Source organism: Balaenoptera musculus, chromosome 9 (assembly GCF_009873245.2).
Source record: "Balaenoptera musculus isolate JJ_BM4_2016_0621 chromosome 9, mBalMus1.pri.v3, whole genome shotgun sequence".
Classification (NCBI taxonomy): Eukaryota; Metazoa; Chordata; class Mammalia; order Artiodactyla; family Balaenopteridae; genus Balaenoptera; species Balaenoptera musculus.
Genome location: NC_045793.1, coordinates 84,391,119 through 84,412,076, shown reverse-complemented (window position 1 = coordinate 84,412,076; position 20,958 = coordinate 84,391,119). Strand labels below are relative to the sequence as shown.

At 34.3% G+C, this 20,958-nt stretch overlaps 1 protein-coding gene across 1 annotated transcript in view; it reads right to left on the bottom strand.

Annotated features, from left to right (window-relative positions):
• LOC118900558 (guanine nucleotide-binding protein G(t) subunit alpha-3-like) overlaps window positions 1-20,958 on the bottom strand; it is a 47,457-nt gene that overhangs the window by 13,092 nt on the left and 13,407 nt on the right. The window contains 3 exon segments of the mRNA XM_036862955.1: window positions 3,505-3,662; window positions 13,779-13,878; window positions 14,774-14,816. Of these exon segments, the coding sequence (XP_036718850.1) occupies window positions 3,505-3,662; window positions 13,779-13,878; window positions 14,774-14,816 (301 nt within the window).

Genomic DNA, 20,958 nt, shown 5'->3' with positions numbered 1-20,958 from the left:
CATATTTAAAAACCCTACTGTTACCAGGAGAAATACTGTCCTCCTTCTGCGCACAGGATCGCTCACAGGTGGTGAGAGGCAGCAGTGAATCTGATTAAGCTGTGTGCTCTAGAAGAGTCTGTTAGATTAGAGGAAGCAAACTGTTCTTAGTTTCATCCTTCAAACCAGATCATGTCCTTGGACTAAAACAAACTGTTTTACTGCTTTAAAAACAGTTGAAAATCACTTATTATACTTAGTATCACTTTTGATACTAAGGCTTTAGGAGCTTAGCAATATGGCTATTTCTATAAAATTGTTAAATAGAAATAGCAATAGCCTGGTAAGGTTTTTATGACAAAATTGTCCATTATATTGAACCAAGTTTATACATATAACCTAAATAGAAAGATCATAATGGGCATGCATCCATGTAGACAGAATTTGAGAGGTATAATCTAACTGAATATTAGTTATTACTCGGCAGTTGAAGTTTTCAGGGACTAAGCTGAAGAGCTTTATGCGTTAGCGCCTATCACAATGCCTTGAAAGCCAATGCTATTTTATTTTTTAATAAATTCAACAGCAATATAGATAATTTATTCTTGGAGGATCTTTCTGATTTTAAGCTGAAATAAACTAAGAATTGCCAAGTGCCTCAAAGGGATTTTGGCCAAGGACCAATAGACAATCACACTTCAGAAACACATATATGTATAATGTGAAAATTTATCACCATGTTTTATTCTAATAAAGTTTAATTTTATTAAAAAAGACAAATCAAGATAGAAATATCAGAAGAAAGTATTGGAAAAATGTTCTAGTTTATCTATTTTCGATTTTTGAAGCCAGGTCCTTGGTGAATTTCCTGTTAACTCAGGCTGCATATGTGGTAGTGTATTACTGCTCAGCTGGTTCATGCAGGAGCAAAAACCAAACCAAACCGAACCAAACAAAAACATACCTTCCATGATAGAGATTAAATTCATTTTAATGATAGCTAAATGAATGCTTTGGTAAAGACACATTTTAATGTACTTTTATTTGCATGCATAAATGATCTCAAGCAAAGCAGAAGCAGTAGCAGAGTGACAAATTTGCATTTAAGACGTTCATTTTAATAAACAAATATAGAATTTGGGTGCTCAAGCCTGTGGTCTAAAACTTAAATCAGAGGCCCTGAATACATATAGCTCAAATCACTTAAAAAATACCTGATTCTTTTTCTAGTCGTATAAAAATAGCATTCTCCTAGTAAAGTCCATGTTGAATCTTAAAACATGGAATTTAAGTCACACACTGGACAGCCCAGTCAGCAAACCATGAAGATTAAAATTTTTCCCACTGTCATGACCCTTTTCTTTCAGTTTGCTAGTACTGATTAGGGGAGAGATGTTATGTTGCCAACAAACAACATTCTCTGATTAGGACTCACCTCTTTGCTGGCCTCAACTTAAAGGGTTGCTAGGTTTGAGAGAATAGCAAATATCTCACTTTCGCAAAAAAAATGGATGGATGGATGGATGGACGGGTGGATGAATAAATAGACAGAAGGAAGGAAAGGAAGGAAAAGAGGGAGGGGAGGTAGAGAGGAATAGAGGAGAAGGAAAAGAAAGACCCCTTCCCTATATAATGCATATGAAATAAAATGGATGTGTTATCAATCTGAGAGTGTATTTAGTTTTAAAACGTGAATGTAATTAAGTATTTGAAAGAAAAAAATCGGCTGTTAATTTTTGGAAGAAAGCAATGGCCACTCAACTATTTTTCTTAGCAAGCTTTTACTTAATCTCCCCTTTAAGAATCCCTAAGGGAAAAGAAAGTTAACATTTAAATTTTAAGATTTTAAATGAAAACTTTCTTTTTCCTGTAGTTATTCTACGGCTCTTTGCAAATCGATGTGGGTGGTTAAAAATCATTACATTACTGGCGATGTTCACAAAAATGGATGCAAATAGATATTGTGTAGATTTGTTAAACTTGAAGAACAGACAAATGCTTTTAATATGAATCTGAAATGTGATAGTCCCAGTGAAAAATATTTTTTATGTGTCAAAACAAAGAAAAAAGCTAAAATTAAAGATTAGAAAGTCTAGGAAAAATAATAAAATGTCATTCTATTTGCCCATTTTGGGTATACCATATGTAAAATTTTTTGTTATCAAAGAGCAAAGAATTTGGTAAATGTAATGATAATATAATTGCAAATACAAGTTACATTATTTTAAGGGAAAATGTTTACCCAGTAATGTTTATCTGAAACTAAATGTATGAATTACAAGTACTGAACTATCCTTCTCTTCTTCTCTCCCCAGAACATTGCTAAGCAACATTTTATGAGAATATTCCATAATTCAGTTTCTGATTGTGACTGCCTTTATCAATGATTCATATCAAAAAGCAATGTTTTATACTATAGAGTAGTATTAAAACATTGTTGATGTAATCACAGGATGATATCCATTCTCTAGGTCATCAGAGAGATAAGAGTAGGACTTTCCTCCAAGGGCAATATGTCCATTGGATTTTGGAATTTAAAATGAAAACGAATGAGCAATCACAGAAGACTGTTGTTATGTTTTCCTAGAATTTATATGGTTGGTTTTCTCTCCATAATCCTCCTACTCGTTATGCTTAAAAATCTGAAGCATCATGCAAATTTTACTGTTCTGTCCTCAAATAATCTTTCATTTGTTTAACTTTTACTTAACTGTTTTTTAAAGTACTGCTAGTATGTTCTGTGGGGAGCCTCAGAAGAACTGTTATTTGTACCCTTTTACACATTCATATGCATGGACAGAAACATAGAATAAGTATTTACATTATATTTACATGCATGTGCACACATGCTTATAAGCATGTAACCTTGGGACAGGTCAAGGACCACTTACTAAAATGGAAATTTAAAATCATTTTGATAATGAAATTATAAACATTGTTACAACATCCTAATTTCCTTATGGCTAAACATTGCTAACTGGTTGATATTAGTTGTGAAAGTTATATAATCTTGCTTGAGACTCAAAAAGAATCCCACAATATACAAATGTTTTTCAAATCAATACATAACTTTCTTCTAAAATGCTATATCATGCCCATCAAACCAGTGGAGCCAAAGCATGTATCATTAATAAGGTTATTTTAGAAGATGATTTTAGTAACTTGAATAGAGATGAAGTGAATAGCCCAAGACCTCAGTGTGCATGTTACCAGTCTGTGTTCATGTTGAACTTAGTGTGTAAGGATTAAATCTTTTTAATTGGGAGAAAATATTTACAACATATATATCTTCTCAGATATATAGTTTCAAAATTAGTTATTTAAAATGCTCCTGTGGTTATGTTTTTTACATCTTATTTACATCATCTTGATCTTTTTTTCTTTCTCTTCACTTGCTTTTTAGTATGATAATATGTAAAGCCATTTACTTTCATCATTTGTGATTACAAATGTAGAGCATACAGAGTTACAATTCTTAAATGTAAATGTTTCAACTACAGTTCCTGTCAAAATGCATTCACTTACTAAGCTGCTGAGTCATTGAGCTGATATTCAGATGCCCTTTCAAAGCAGGCCTGAATTCCTGGATCTCTCCACAGTCGTTTTATTACCTCAGCCAATTCAGGCGTCATGCTGCCATCTTCCAGGGTATTTGTTATCACATAAAGTTGTCTTTGGTCTTCCTATAGCATTGTTTTTGTGAGAAGGATAAAAATACGTTGTTATTTGGGATCACATATTCTTCTTTTTCCAATAGAGCATTTCAATTTGGTGAGTCTTATTTCATTCAGTGATAATTTCATTGAGCATCTAGTCACTATATTTTCAGGTTAATACATTAGAACTCAAGTTCCTTATAATGATTGGCTCATGTCCAGAAAAGTTTTTCATTGCAAAAACTGTGAACTATTACATGGAGAAATTAGGATATTTGGGTATATATCACTGACTTCTAAATGTGATGTAAAGAGGGATAACAATATTTTAATGTGAGTCCACTGAGCTTCTAGATGACCAAAATGCTAGTGTCAAAGTGTAATGAACCTGATCTAGTCAGACACATTATTGATCATGGCCGTATATTTTCCAGGAAACAAAAATACCAAGTAAGAATTAGAGTAAAAAAGGAAATTAAAACTCAGTACTCTAAAATTATAGTTTTAAAAAATGTATTGATATACAGTATTATTTGCCATCACGTACCTCTTTGTAATCATAAAAATTAGCAATGGTAAACTTTTTTTGTAAATTAATTAATTAATTTTATTTTTGGCTGCGTTGAGTCTTCGTTGCTGCGAGCGGGCTTTCTCTAGTTGCGGAGAGCGGGGGCTACTCTTCGTTGAGGTGCGCGGGCTTCTCATTGCGGTGGCTTCTTCTGTTGCGGAGCACAGGCTCTAGGTGAGCGGGCTTCAGTAGTTGCAGCACACGGGCTCAGAAGTTGTGGTGCACGGTCTTAGTTGCTCTGTGACATGTGGGATCTTCCCGGACCAGGGCTCAAAGCTGTGTCCCCTGCACCTGCATTGGCAGGTGGATTCTCAACCACTGTGCCACCAGGGAAGCCCAGCAATGGTAAACATTTTGATACACCCAGTTTTTGAACATCCTTATAGGTGTTGTCACTTGAGTGCCTTTGGGGCAAATCGATAGGGCAGAGTTGAGACTTCATTAGGAAAAGAGATGGGAAGGAAGTAAAGTAAAAAGAGGAAAAGGAGAAAAGTAAAAACAAGCATTGTGTTACTCCTGATGGGATATTTGGAAGTGACAAGGGCAGAAGGAAATAAAAGTTTGAGTAAATAATGTAGTCCACAGTTTACTTAAACTAATAATCAAAAAATGGTTTACGACAAAAAAATTTTTGATTAAGAATGTGGATTTCAGAATAATTCAGTTATTGACCATGATGCTAGGCCAAGCAAATGAAGAAATCTGGGCTCAAATCTTGGTTGTCAGACTCCAAATCTCATGCTCTTTCTTGCTCTAACTCTTTTGAGTGCATATTATTATAACAACTCACATGACATTTAGCACTTGTAATATTTTACATAATCCTGACAACAGTAGTCACACAGACACAATATTTTCTCCATCTTACAAATGACGAATCTAAAACTTGGAGGTAAGTTTGCCAAATCAGTGAAGACAATAAGCATTGAAGAGTCAAACCCAAATGTATTTTCTGCAAAATCAGGTGGGTACTAGTGAAGTATGTCCAATAAGAACCTGATGACTTTCTGGTATAATTCAATTTATTATTATTTGAAATCTATGACAGGCTTCTGTCACCATTTTACTAAAAATTTGCTCTTTGCATGAAGAACTAAGGGTATATCTCTTATTGTTAAAGAAAGGCTCTGTTGAGAATAAAAACCTTATTTCATCTTTCTTCACAATTGGATTTTATTGCCAAACCAAACTGATCAGATGACCACTAGGCCACAAACTTTAACTGGCCCAAATCAAGGGCTTTGATCCTATTTTATTGCATCAACAAAAGGTGAACTTTAAAATCCTTCTTCCCGATCCGTTTGATGTGATAGAAAAGTGCAAATTAGTGAAATATGATCCGATCACTTTGCTGGCATCATCCTATTTGCCTCCTTCCATACTAAAGTGCCATTTAGGACAAATGATGCAGTGCAACAGCTGCTCAAACAGTATTGTCCCTAAAGGGAAAAAAATCACATGCCTTGTAAGCTTTACAAAACAAACTATTATATACTCTTTCATTCTTTTAAATAGTTACCATTTTAAATTTACATATACTTTATTTGTAGAGGTATCAAGAATATAGTCTCACCTTGAGCATTTAAATGTCATAAAGTCCTCTTTGATCATCATTTATTATTAGCTTCCTCAAGGGCAAGCCATCCTATCAGTTTGGTTTTGTCTTTCAAGACCTTTTATATTTTAGTGTACTGCATGCAGAGGTAAAGTCGATGGTGGTGATTTTCAAACCAGGCTGCACATTGTGAACATATGGGGTACTTTTTAAAAAATATCGATACCAGGACCCCAACCCAAACAAAATGAGTCTGAATCTCCAGGTGTCACGGTCTGCAAAGGTAGTTTTAAAAATCTCCCATGTGTCTCAAATGTGCAGCCTGAGTTGAGAATCCCTGGCAACATATTTTTTTAACCATAAATAATATCGTATTAGACATACTGCAATTCAATTCTTGAAGTTCTTCTACAGTTATCAAAGGGTTGATGCTAATTAAAGAGTCCAAATTGATATTGTTTAAGGGATTGGGCCCACCAATGAAATTTGAATTTTTGAAATACATCACACCAAAATTAACAGCTATTATGAACAGTCTTCTATATAACAGCCAAACTGATTGAACGTCAAACTCCTACCTATTATCTTACTTCCAGATTAAAAAAAAAAAACAAAAACAACCAGTAATTTCCCATCAAACTCAGAATAAAATTCCAAATTCCTTACTGTGGCTCACAAGGCTCTACATTTTTAGCCATGTCTTCCTTTCTAATTTTATTTCCTGCCTCCCTCCTACCCCTGCACATTTGTCCCTCTTTCCTCAAGACACACTGGACTCCTTACTATTCCTTGAACTCACCAAGCCCCCATTTCAGAGCTTTTGAGAATGGCTGATCTCTTCATGTGTTTCCTGTGGCTCACTTCCTACTTCACTGAAATCTTCCCAAATACCACCTCCTCAAGAATGCCTTCCCTACCACCCTTTCTTTCATTCTTTCATCACTTTCTAGCCCCTTAACCTCCTTGATTTTTCTCCATAGCACTTATTGCTACCTATATAGTACACAGTTCTTTATATCTTTTATATTAGACTGTAAGCATATGAAGGCAGAGATTTTATTGTTTTGTTCATTTCTATATCCTTAAAACCAAGAACAGACCCTAACACTAGTACATGTCCCTGTCCCTGAAATATTGTTGAATGGATGAATCAGTAAAATGAATATACTAATTAGCTCAGACCTCATGTTCTAGAGAAGTTTTAAGGGATGTATAATAATTTTCCATAAGTTTCAAATAATTCACAGTGGGTATGAGTGGCATCCTAAAGAAATTTTATTTCCCTATCATGTATTTGGAAAAGCTTGGGAATTATGGTGGTTCTAGAATAGCTCATTCTCTTAATGTTGGATAGTTCTAGAATTATGTTGCATAGAAAGTGAAATATGTTTCCTCAGCAAGTTACTCAGACTTTCTTCATCAATATTAGAGACCTCACATGATCCTAGAAACTTGTGGAACTCATTCTGAACCCTAGAATCATACTTCAAAAGGTTGTAGAAAAAAATATTGATATATCAATGGAAGGAAAGGATATTATAGCCTAATAATTTGCATAACTGCCAGGTTCAGAATACCAAGTTTTAACTACAGGATTTTCAGAGCCTTTGCTTCCAAACACTGTTGGTAAATTTCCAATAAGTTGTTATAGTACATATGTATCCCAAACTTATTTGATTACAGAACTTTTATTATAGAACATCTTGAGAAATCAGTGTTCTTTAGTTGAAATCATAGGATTCACTTCATAGGGTGCTATGTCAAAGATGGTCACAACACCCAAAATGTGTAATTAAAGTGTTGTTAACTTTCAGCATCCTTTTATGTTGGTCTAGTGATTGCTTTAGATGCTCTAAAATAGAATATGGTAATATTCAGAGAGAGTAAGTAAATGCCTTTATTATTTCCCCCTTTTGTTTCTTCAACTTTACCCTCTTTAAAAGTTATATATTCATGAAATTAGTTTATCAAACATTAAACCAAAAGAAACAAGAATGACCCCCCTTTAGCTGTATTCCCCTTCAACTACAGATTCTCTCTCTCTCATACTCCTCAGCGATAGTTCTTTAAACTCTGTTCTCATGTCTACTCATTTCTGAACACACTTCATTGGATTCTGCATTCACAACTTTTCTGAAACCTCTCCCATAATCTCTACATTATTAAATCCATTAGATTCTTTTAAATATACTACCTTCTTGACCTCTTAAGACCTTTCAATTTAGATCATCTTCCTTTGGAGCACTTCACTCAAATTCCGTGATTCCATATTCTCCTGGTTTTCTTCTTACTGTTCCATCATTTTCTCCAAAGTTTCCTATTCCTCTCAAATGACCGGAAAATGTTGTAGTTTTTCAACATTGTTACCTAAGTCTCCATTTTCCTTAGTGCCCTTCTCTTCTCAATCTAAGCCCTTGATCTCTTCCATCCCATCCCCTTCCTTAGTGTAAATTATATGCCTTAGTGTAAGGGTATGGCAGTAACACTGAGACTTAAGTCTCTAACCAAATATCCCCTTTGAACTTCAAATGCACATTTTCAACTGTTCATACATGTGGATAGCTCACAGAATTACAAACTCAGCATTTCCGAAGGGAAATTTATTAGTTCCACCCCATCCTCATTAGTGATAGTCTTCCCTTTCTCAGTAATTCTCTCTACACATGAGGAGGATTTAGCTCCATATCCAGCTATGCTGCTCTTTTGAAATAGCTCATGCTTTGTAATTACTTGTTCAACACCAACCTTTCTTCTCTAGAGGGCAAATACTATTTCCGTCTCATTTACTGCTGATTCCTCAGTATATTCCTAGTGTCCAGTCAGATGTCTGCCATATAAATAATAGTTTAATGAAAAAAAACATTTTTGAATGGTATTGGATGTATAGACTTCAATACCTAAGTGTTAATGAGCCTACATTCAATGTGATTATTGGAAAGTAAAAATTCCTAATATTTACTGGGAGCTTACATTCTTCAATACTTTGTGTTTATGTGGGTTTCTTATGGTTTTGCTTCCTCCTGTAATAGTCATTGTAATTTAATGATGAAAGCACTAACACTTTGTGGATGAAAAATCTGAAACTTAAGTAACTTGTCCAGACTTACAGGACCAGTGACTAATAAAGTTCATGTATATTTTCGGTTAGGATACTTTCTCTCTTTGAATGGCAATCTGTGTGATGATGTACAAACTGTATAAAATAAATTGAAATATATAAACTGTGTAAGTAAATTGAAAGCTAAATTGAAAGCCATAGGACACCAGATCTCTGAAAGCCACACATAAGCAAAGTGCTTAGCAATTATCTGTTGAATAAACAGTTTAAGCCAGGTAGAGAGTGTATTAATCTTAAAATCAAATACTGAAGAATGTGATTGAAACTGCTATAATCTACATTAATCGAAATCAAAATATGAGCTATGTAGTACCTGACAACCGTGATGCTTGATACTTGAGGACGTAAGTACTTCTAAGAAGTTATGTCAATTGCTTAGTGCTGCTTAAGTTACTCTGTTTACACCATTTAATGTAGGGTTTGAATAAATGACATTTATTTCTGTTCTGTAGTTAGCATAATGGCAGCAAGGTACAGAGTCTATTTTTACTCCACCTGCATGCCAGATCATTAAGACTCTTAACCAACACATTTCAGGTATTTAGTGATGACTGGCATCACTGATTTGCAAACATTGGGCTGCATGAAACAAAAAAATATATTTAAGTAGCAGTGGGCAATGTTGTGATGCAAATAAATGGAATATTACACATGCAAATTCAAACATTGCTAAATCATCCTCAAAGGATTGCAGAAGAAAAACCTGTTTCATGAACTATTATTGCTTAGAAGAAAGAAAGTAAAAGAAATAATCCTAATTGTTAAAAATATTTTTACAAAAATCCTTGTATAGGGAAAAGCAGTATAATGGAAAAGTGGGTTTTGCCCTAAACTCTGGCTATTTAATGCAGGTCAACTTGCTAATCCTCTCTGGCCCTTCTTTTTTTTACATCTTTAAATAAGGGGATTATACTAGGTTGTCTCTTAAGGGTCAGTAATTAGCTTTTTACTTAGCAAGGTTATTTCTTTTCAAGAGAAAGATTTCAAGATTCCGAGGACAAAGATATACACAGAGTTCTGAAACTTTTTGTAGTGTTTATAACATGATGTCCAGAGGAAATGAAGTAATTTAGCATAACATTCACATCTTGTCCTATCACTTAAGACACACTGGAAAATAGGAGTGCCTATTTTCTATTTATAACGGTAACAAAGGCACCCTCTTTAATGGCGGTAATTACCCTCTGTTAAATCCATTGTCACTGTTCCATGTGTGTACGTGCCACTGAGTTCTCAAAGTTGAAATGCCTAGACATTTAATTTAGCTGAACTCTTCTTTCCCTTCCACTCATTCAATCAGAACTCAAAGTTTTACTACTAGTTTTGGAATACACACCTATTGAAAGTTAAGGTCTTTGTGCATGCTAATCACTTTTTTGCATAATATGTTCTGGTTCCTTTCTGGTTTTTTTTTTTTTTTTCTTATTGCTTTTAAAAGTGCTTGTGTGTTCATTAGGCATCATTTGAATGACATATTGCTAAGGATTTGTGTTGCATCCATACACAGAGAGGCTTTAGCATAGGGGGAAAAAACAACACAAATGCCTCCCAAGATATTAAAACCTTCACATACAAGGACTCTTAGTGAAAGGAGTAAAGGCAGTACTATACCTATTATTTATTGTTTTTAATATTTGATTGCCAGTAATGGCTGTATTTCTACTTCAAAAATGGCCATGTTTGTCCTGCTGTAGCAAACAATTAAATAACTTAAATAAGTGAATAAAATAGTCAATTAAAGGCTGTAGGAAAAAAGAAACAGTAAAATGTCTTTATGGATAGATCAGGAATAAGTTCAGTAAAGAAATCCCAGTTCTCTGGCAAAAATTGAAATTAGAATATTAGTGTAATTATTAAATTTAAAAGGCAATTATAAATAAACTTGGGGGCATTTAGGTTTTCTTCCTGGAACCAGATTCTGATCAATATCCTTTTTTCAGAGGATGAGGAAATATCTATCACCAAGCAAATTGACAAAAGCACAGTTAACAAAATCCCAGTTGTAGTGGGACTTAAGCAATATTGCTTTTCTAAGTACTGCAATTGCTGTGAGGCAGAGCTCTCCACCTGGAAATTCATTCCTAGATCTGTTCAAATTAATAAGCATTCACTGGGCATTTTCAGTAACATATTTCATGCACTGAAGAGAATGAATGAATTATAAAAGTCCCTCCTCCCTAAAAAACAAACTAGTGCTCCATTGTCTCATACAGTAGCCGCCAGACATGTTAAATAAAATTAAGTAAAATTGAAAGTTTAGTTCCTCAATCACACTAGCCACATATGGAGATGTAACATTCCTGTCACTGCAGAAAGTTCTATTGGAGAGTAGTAGATTATAGGAAGGTAGGGCATGAAATCCTATTTTTGTACAGTGTGATAATGTATAGCAAAAATACTGGCAGGTGGTATGATGAACTAGAAAACTAGTGATCAACTCTATTGAGAGTGGTTGTAAGGGATCAAGGAGACTGCCTGGCAGCAGTGATGATCAGTTGATTTTTCAAGGATAAATAGTTATTTCCAGATAGTCAAAAGGAAAAAGAACATTTTAGGCAGAAGGATCAGTGTGACCAAATAGATGCTTACAATTATCAAGCTTTCAGTATGTGCCAAACATTGTTTTAAGTGCTTTCTATGTCTTATTTCTTACAATAAGCCCTAATTTAAAGTAGGTAAAATTATCACCTACATTTTACAGGTAAGAAACATAGGCATAGATACATTAAGACACTATCCCTGACTTACAATGTTAGTGTGTAGTACAGCTGTTCAACAAACACAGTCTGCTTTTAGAGCCTGTGATCTTAGCCACTAAGCTGTATTGCCACCCATAGCATGCTAGTCCATAGAACTGTTTAAGTCCAGCATTTCTGAAGCAGAAAGTAGGAAGGGGGAAATTATGGGATGTTAGGATGAAGAGATAGGCAAGAGCTGGATTCTGAACTGTTGATTTACCACGTCTAGGAGTTTCATCTTGATAGTATAGGTGAAGCATTCAATTTATGAAGGAGATACAATCAGTTTTTCAGAGATCAGTTAGTGGCAGTGTGGATAATGCAGTGGAAGGAAGAGAGGGGGAAGTAGAAACAACACAGCAAGATGCCATTATTAATCCAGGTCAGAAATGCTGAGGTTTTGAACTAAGGCAGTGACAGTAGGGTTAAGTGACATGTTGGGGAGCATACCTTACGTAGATTTAGCATAACTTAGTAAGAGAGTGAGGGGTCAGTATAACTACACCTAGATTTATTTCTTTAGAGGCTGCTGTTGCTGTGATTCATTGTAGGGGACTACAGGCCAGAGGGACAGATAAGTTTAATGTTGTTAATTCTGATTTAGACCTATCCATAGAATATAGAGGTAGATATTATCTGCTTCCCTAGTTCAGACAAAGTGTCTGAGTTTGGAAGAAATATTCTGGGACAGTCCCCTTGAAAATGATTGTGAAAATCAGTGGACTTCAGCGATTTTCATGTGATGAAGGCGTAGAGTAAGCAGAGAAGAGGACCTGATACAGTAGAGACACCAACAATGAAGATGTAGTCAAAGAATCAGGGAGGATAGTAGAGTTTGGAGGTAAACTGGGAAAGGGAGTGATCCTAGAAGCCAGGGTAAAGTTTTAGGAGAGAAAAACTCAACGAAGTCAAGTGGAATTAAAATAAGGACTCATGATCACTTCCTAAAAAATGGCAATTAGGAAATCATAACTGACATTTATAAGGGCAATTTCTGTGATGTGCCAGAGGCAAGAGCGATGGAAATGGTTGAAGGACAGATGGAAAGTGGAAGAAGAGAGCTAGTGTTGACTATTCGTAATGGAGACTCTACTGAGAAAAGAAAAGAGGGATGGGGCAAAAGGAGGAGAATGATGCTTTTTTAATAATAGAAGTAATATTTGCTCATTGTAGAAAATGTGAAAAGCTCAGCAATATTCAAAATAAAAGTGCAATGTTACTTTAAATCCTACTACTGACAGAAAATTTTTTCAATATCGGTATGTGTTTTCCCAATTTAAAAAATTATCTATTTATCATAAATAGATAAGATAAAGATAAAGATTTCTGTGCAATCTCGTATCTTGGTTTTTCACTTAATGTAAGTATTTTCTTTTATTAGGAGTTTCTCACCTACATATAACTTGTAATGAATGTAAAATATTAATTGAAGGGTAAATAGTCCTATAATTTCACAATCTATTTGCTTTGTTTTATTTTAAGATATTTTATTCTTTCCCATATTTAATTGTTTTAAGTAAGACTGATATAAATATCTTTGTACATAAATTTCCATATTTACATTATTTTATTTTTATACATTTTAACATTTAAATTATTTCATTATTAAAATGATCAGAAATGTATTTAGAAGATCAATAATTATTTTCCCAGCTTACTGTATATATTACAAAAATTATTTCTACAACTTTGCTGTAGCATATAATTTAACAGGTAGTCATGAGAAATATTCACTTCTCAAAACTTCACCCTATTGGGTAATATTATTTTTAAATTATTGTTCACTAATTTACTAAGATGAAAAATAACTCATTATTGCTTTAATTTTTATTTATTTTTTTTTAGTGAAGTTAAACTAAAAAATATATGTATATTTAATAGATATTTGAATTTTGTCTTTGAACTGTTGATTCATAGTCTCATCCTATTTCTATATATTGGGCAGCTTATTGTTGTTCTTAATCTGTATATTCATCATTTATCTATCATATGTATTATAGATATTTTTCTAGTTTTCTATTTTTTCTTTGTTTTAATTTTTATATAGCCAAATAGTTGTGGTTGTTGTTTTAACTGCATTTAACCCCATAGAGAACAGAGAGGTAAGAAGGGTAAGAGGGATCCAAGCATGATTACAACCTGAAGGAAAAGAACAGGTGAACACAGCCGTGGTGTTATAAGGGAATGTGAGATGACCTGGGGGCAGGATGGGGCTGAGACCCCCAAAGCAGTGTGATCGGGGGTCATGATCAAGAAGTCCTGTTCTTCAAAGACAGGAAAAAAGGTCAAAAATTTGTTGCAGATAGAGGTGACAGAAGATTTCAAAAGTGGGACTTAAATACTGGTTGTTATGGAACTTACATGACATTATTACCTAGGAAGAAGAAAAAAAAACCTGGTTTAGATTACAAACAGATAATTTCATCATGAACTAGGATCATCCCCTCACAGGATATGTTCCAAAGAACAAGATCCTCAAACATAATCATTTTTGAGCTTATTTTTCATTATCTTCTTCTCCTCTAGCAATAATGTTCCTTTAAAATTCTCCAGCAGTGACAGAGCCATGAGATTTCACATATTCATCTCCCCTTATCAATGCCATTTTACTCATTTAGACATCGCATTCTTGAATTACAGCATTTTTGTGTTCATAATGTCCTTATTAAGAAATTCAGGTCTGCGTATTTTATTAGAAAGAGAAAAAAAATGTAGAGAAAATAAATGCAAAAATAAATTGAAATCTGTGATGGTAAAAACTTTAAATATGTATTTCATTCCCAGGTATACCAACTGCCAATTAGGTTAAAAATATTGTTTCCTCCTAAATTCAAATGGATCACTGGCATATTTTGAAATGTTTATGGCTTATGCTTACAATATTAAGACCGTAAATCATACCTATACTAATATATTTAAAACATAATTGCTATTAAGTTTGAGAGGCAAAATGCAAAAGAAAAATGGAAATTACAATATTACTCATCTGTTAGGCTTTCTGCTGAAGGATAGGAGGAATATTTGCACAGGAAATGTGACAGCTCTGCCACTACCTGTGATTTAGAGACTATCCATCAGATTTTCCAAAAGTATTTATTTTAGTAATGGGCAAATACACGGACAGACAGAAATCAAATATTAAACGTTTAAAATACCTACTTCATTTGTTTCACAATGGTACTTTTTCCAGATTCTCCTGCTCCTGCAACAGAAAGATAAGAGTGTTATCAACTGATACACCAAGTTCATATAGTTATTAAAACCTGTGACTATCACTTTCTTGTGAGTAAATCTTTTACAGACACCTCTCCTACGTAAAGAAGGAGAGTAATCTGTCAAGTCTTGAAAGGTATTATTAGTTATCTACTTTCAAAGATAGTAGCAACCCCTCTTTTGATATTAGATTCAGATATAGATCTGGCTCCAAGGTGGAGTGTATTTTCTAAAACAAGAAGTGTATACCATCAGGAAAAAATTCTATTGCATTCAAACATAATTTGGAACACTTCTATCTCCTGGGTTTGCAACTCTCCCCCAAAATGGTCCCAACTTCATAGTCTCTAGATCACTCTCATTCTCCCAGAATGTCTCCTCCTATATCCTATTTGATTAAATAGCAAGGAAAAAAAAAAAAAACCTGAGACAATAATCTTTTATTTCCAGAAGAGTTCAAAGACTATTTTGATTGAAGGATGGGCTCTTGTTTTTGTCATCATGTTTACCTTGTTATACAGGCACTTTCTCTTTGATTTAAGCATAGGAAAGTTGTTAATAATACTAAGCAAAACTAAAAAGCATGTGGGATGACAGTGATATAGGAATGTCTCAAAATGGATTACATGTTCCTGGGGGAGGGGCGGGGTGGCGGTAATGTCATAGAGAACCAGTTGCATTTATCTGGGACATCTATTTAGTTGATGATATGCAATGTACAACTTTATTTCGATATGGTTGGCAAACATGTAGAAGGATACAAAATTCACATGATTTAAAAAATTTAAAACATGAACTTTTAATGAAAAGATCAGTGATTATTTCAGGCTATGCTTCAAGGCCTTTTGAGCATATTTCTTGAGTCTCCTTTACCCGTAAGGCATATTTATCTGGGAAGTGAAAACCAAGAAGCACTGAAATAAAGTGTGATAACTTAGATTTGAGGATTTGGCTCTGTGCTTGTATGTGTGCTCGTGTGTGTGTGTGTGTGTGTGTGTGTGTGAGTGCGTGTGTGTGTGTGTGTGTGTGAGAGAGAGAGATCTTCAGTAAATCCTTTAACCTCTTAGTTTCCTCATCTATAAACTGAGAATACTTACCTCAAGATTATTAGAAGACCATAATGACATAATACACATGAAATCGTTTGCAAACTACAACACAGAATAAAACATAAAGTGATGTTATCTGAGAATCAAGGTCATAAGAAACGTTGCAGTGTTTTGTAAAACAGAACAGTCTAAAGATACCCTACATGTATTACACAAATGATGTGGGAGCAACTGAATGTCCATGTGGAAAAAGAGCATTGACTCTTAAATGACAACAAACCAAAATCAATTTGAAGTGATTTGTAAGGATAAATGCAATGGGACTCAGGAGAATTCATATAAGGATGTTCAAAATGATTAATAGAATAAAAATGGCAACTGTACGAAAAGAGACTAAAAAGGAATATGACTCTTGAGAGTGAAAATGATGAGAGAATTTGATTAAAACTACTATAATATGTAGGGTATGGATAGACCATAAAAACAAACTTTCAATTTTTTTACTCATCTATGAGTCCTAAACATGTAAGGGATGTGGGTGGGGAAGGAGCAAATTCAGGCAACTATTTTTTAATTGAAGTATAGTTGATTTACAGTGTTGTGTTAATTACTTTTGTAGAGAAAAGTGACCCACTTTATATATATATATATATATATATATATATATACACATACACACATACACACACACATCCTTTTACATATTCTTTTCCATTATGGTTTATCACAGGATATTGAATATAGTTCCCTGTGCTATACAGTAGGACCTTGTTGTTTATCCATTCTAAATATAATAGTTTGCATCTGCTAATCTCAAACTCCCAATCCATCCCTCTCCCACCCCCATTCCCTTGGCAGCCACCAGTCTGTTCCTTATGTCCCTGATTCTGTTTCTGTTTCATAGATAGGTTCATTTGTGTCATATTTTAGATTCCACACATAAGTGATATCATACGGTATTTGTCTTTCTCTTTCTGACTTACTTCACTTAGTATGATCATCTCTAGTTGCATCCATGTTGCTGCAAATGGCATTATTTCGTTCTCTTTTATGGCTGAGTAATATTCCATTGTACATATGTGCCACATATTCTTTATCCATTCATCTGTTGATGGACAGTTAGGTTCTTTCCATGTCTTGGCTACTGTGAACAGTGCTGCTATGAACATAGGGGTGCATGTATCTTTTTGAATTAGAGTTTTGTCTGAATATATGCCCAGGAATGGGATTGCTGGATCATATGGTAATTCTATTTTTAGTTTTCTGAGGAACCTGCATGCTGTTTTCCACAGTGTAGAAGGGCTCTCTTTTCTCTACACCCTCTCCAGCATTTGTTATTTGTAGACTTTTTAGTGATGTCAGGCAATTTCTTGAAGTTTGGACGTTCTGGTTTTATAGATGGGAGAAAATCAGGGAGTCACCATGAGTTGCTAAAACCTGATAATACACATTTGTTCATAAAAGTTTTATAAGAATCACTAAACTCTAAAGCATTGAGGAAAACTCAGTGTTTTATAATTGATATGAAATCATATCTTTTAAAATGTATCCTCAGGTTATAATTACCATTCATCAATGAAATATGTGAAATATGTGGATATCATTGAAATATGATATTGACCAAGGACCTGATATAACATGCCAATGAGTAAATTTTTAGTCTTATACTAATTTCTGTATCCTTAAGAGAAGCAAAGGCCTTGATACATTACTGTGAAATTGGGTCACAGGACATCTTCAAAGTCTGTGTGCTTGTTAATTTTGGACAAATTTCAAAGTAGCATAACTAAGGCAATTTAAAGAATTTCCAGGAGAAACCCAAATTCAGAAAAACTAATTAACAGACATAAACATATCCCTTACCAGCATGGCAATCAGCTGCCTTGTTTTACCAAAACTCGTATGACTTTATGTGAGCAAAAATAATATGACTTCTGGTAACCCTGAATCTCAGAATTTTATTCAAATTATATGAAAATCCATATTGAATCAGAGGACCCTGACTACCCTATTTAAACTTTTAACCCCACTGTCACCCACTATCTTCCTTTCCTTACCCCACTTTTTTCCCAGCATTTATCTCATTCTACAAAGTTACAAATTATTCACATGTTGTTTTTAACTTTTCCTGTCTGTCTTCCAAGACTGCAAGGTAAATTCAACAAGGGCGGGGAAATTAGCCTGTTTTGTTCACTTACGTATCTGAAGCACCTAGAACAGTGCCTAATAGTAGAATCTCAATGAAACAAATACATTCTTTAAACTCATATTGAATGCTTGAAAAATAAAATTTTGTCCTCTGTGTTTTGTATCAGTTTCTTCACATAGAATCATTTCTGCCTGTCTCCATGTTTTCTTAAGCTGTGATGAACAGACATAACGACACCTCAATCTAATTCTACTTCACAGCAAAGTGTTTTTTTTCTTAGGCATATTAAATATGTCCAGTTTCCGCACTTATCTGAAAGAGGTGCCCACCTTACAGGATATTGAGGGAATCAGAACGGTGAAGCTATGGGAAATAAGATTTTATTGCCAGTGATGATTTATCGATTCCTGCTCTTAGGTAAACCTCCAGCATACTTGGCTTTATGGTTTTAGGGTAGTGTGGTCCACACCACACAGTGTGAAATTCAGCAACAAAGTTGATAAATGCAAAATCAGTCTCAGCAATTTGCTAATCTTTCTTCATAGACTTTTAATGTAATCAAACAGGAACTCACAGATTGGGCATAACTGTTTCATTTAACAGAGGCTGCCATGTCCAAGAATGAAACATTTGAGATTAAAATGAAAATCATATTAAAATCTCACCTCATGTTTTCGGAAGACAACTGGCTGTATTATTTTGCATGGCTGAGCGTTATTTGTTTGTGACAGTGACAAGAGTAAATCAAGGAGCTTTGCACAGTATCTTGGTTTGCTGGCTTTATATAATTTGCTATTTTGCTCCAGGCTGTGCGTCACTTTGAAAGAAAAGTTGTCCAATAAGATTATAAAACTGTTCTTGGTAGTTTTTTAAAAAAACTCCAACAGTACAAGTGGACATTAGAAATTGTAGCATCATCCTACACAGCTGAAAGATTTGTAGAATATCTTCTCTAAATATATGTTTTCAATTTTGCTGTATGGAAAATTTCAGAGTTATGGTGAAGTGGGAGGAAAACCAATAGGTCCAATAGGAATTCCAGTACTTGCCCATTCAGGTGTGTTTAATACTGCATTTTCTTCAACTAGAGTGGAAATACTGGGGGAAAAAACTTTGGAGAAAATGTGAGAATGAGAAAAGAATGTCTCATTTCTGACTATCAAGTACATTTCCTTACATAATGCTATAATATCTATGATTTCTACAATGAAGTAAAAATAATTTAGATAATTTTCATTTAATTTCAGTTATCTACCATGAGAATAATTTAAAAAGTGTGTAAAGAATTTTCCAGAATTGTACCAGCATATGTATCATGGACAAATACAGTATCAATTAAGAACCACTATTGGACACACAAAATTTTTAAATAATCACAACCAAATTTCATTATATTAACTCTGTATTACTTAGTCAAAAATTTATTATAAATTTGGGAAAAAAGTGATTTTTAGACTGAGAGAGTTAATATACATTTAAAATGGTCTTTTATACTTCATAAATATGGCCAATTGGTAATCATACTGATGACACTAAGACCTGGCAAGTTTCCAGAATTATTTCTGACACTAGTGGGTATGCTATTATCCAAAGATTGTTGGTAACTAATCTTTCATGATGTGTGTGAAATAAATAATCACTTTTGAAAAATAGTATGTACTCATCAATGAAACTCCGTATGAAACATTAATATTTTCTTTTGGAAAACTTTTAAAAAAGGTACCTGGATCATTTCTTCCTCTATATGGTGACTTCAGGCTTCCATATGAAGGTCCAGTATAGGCAACTACAACATTAACAGGAAAATTCCTGAAGAAAAGCCCATCTGTCCAAAATCTCATCTATTATTTGGAACCCCACTGCAAAGTTAGTAAAGTATTGAGTCCCTTTCTTACAGCGTTTCTATGTCTTAGTTCACAGTAATCATTCCATTCTTGTAAGATTAGACCATGTTAGAGAGCCAAATATAGAAATCACAATAGCATGTTTACACAGGCCAAGGGCATCCTGAAATAATCTCTTCCTTCCTGTTTGTGGTCATCACTAAGGGGTCAAGGGGTATCAAGGGAATTTTAACGAGATATGCATTTATTTCTTAGAAGTAGAAAGTGTTTCAAATAATTAAATATTTAAATTTATACTTAATTCATACTTTGATACTCACAAATTATTTTATTCTTAATAGGTATAAATTAGAGATTTTATTCCACATTTTCATTTGCAAATACCAAAAAATTTTTAAAGCTACATGATATTTATACCTGTAACTGAATTTCACCTGAACACACTTGAGGCCTGATCACTCATTTCATACAACTTGTTAAAACAGGCAAAATGAAAATAAACTCTGACTTATAATCGATCATGCAGAAGCTTTTTTGTAGGCGGTCTTAAAATCACATAATTGTGCAGAAGAATGAAACCTTAGAAATCAACCAGCTGTGCACGTATCTTCCTTCTATGCATGAGAAAAATGAGTCTAGTAGAGATTATGATACTCATCCAAAGTCCCAGACCTACTTTAAAACAAAGAAATTAAGTCTCCTGACTCGCATATTAATGCTATAATGTTGCTTTTTAAAAAAATTATTTTATTTATTTATTTATTTTTGGCTGTGTTGGGTCTTCACTGCTGCACGCGGGCTTTCTCTAGTTGCGGCGAGCAGGGGCTACTCTTCCGTTGCAGTGCGCGGACTTCTCATTGCAGTGGCTTCTCTTGTTGCAGAGCACGGGCTCTAGGCATGTGGGCTTCAGTAGTTGTGACATGAGGGCTCAGTAGTTGTGGCTCGTGGGCTCTAGAACGCAGGCTCAGTAGTTGTGGTGCATGGGCTTAGTTGCTCCACGGCATGTGGGATCTTCCTGGACCAGGGCTCGAACTCATGTCCCCTGCATTGGCAGGTGGATTCTTAACCACTGTGCCACCAGGAAAGCCC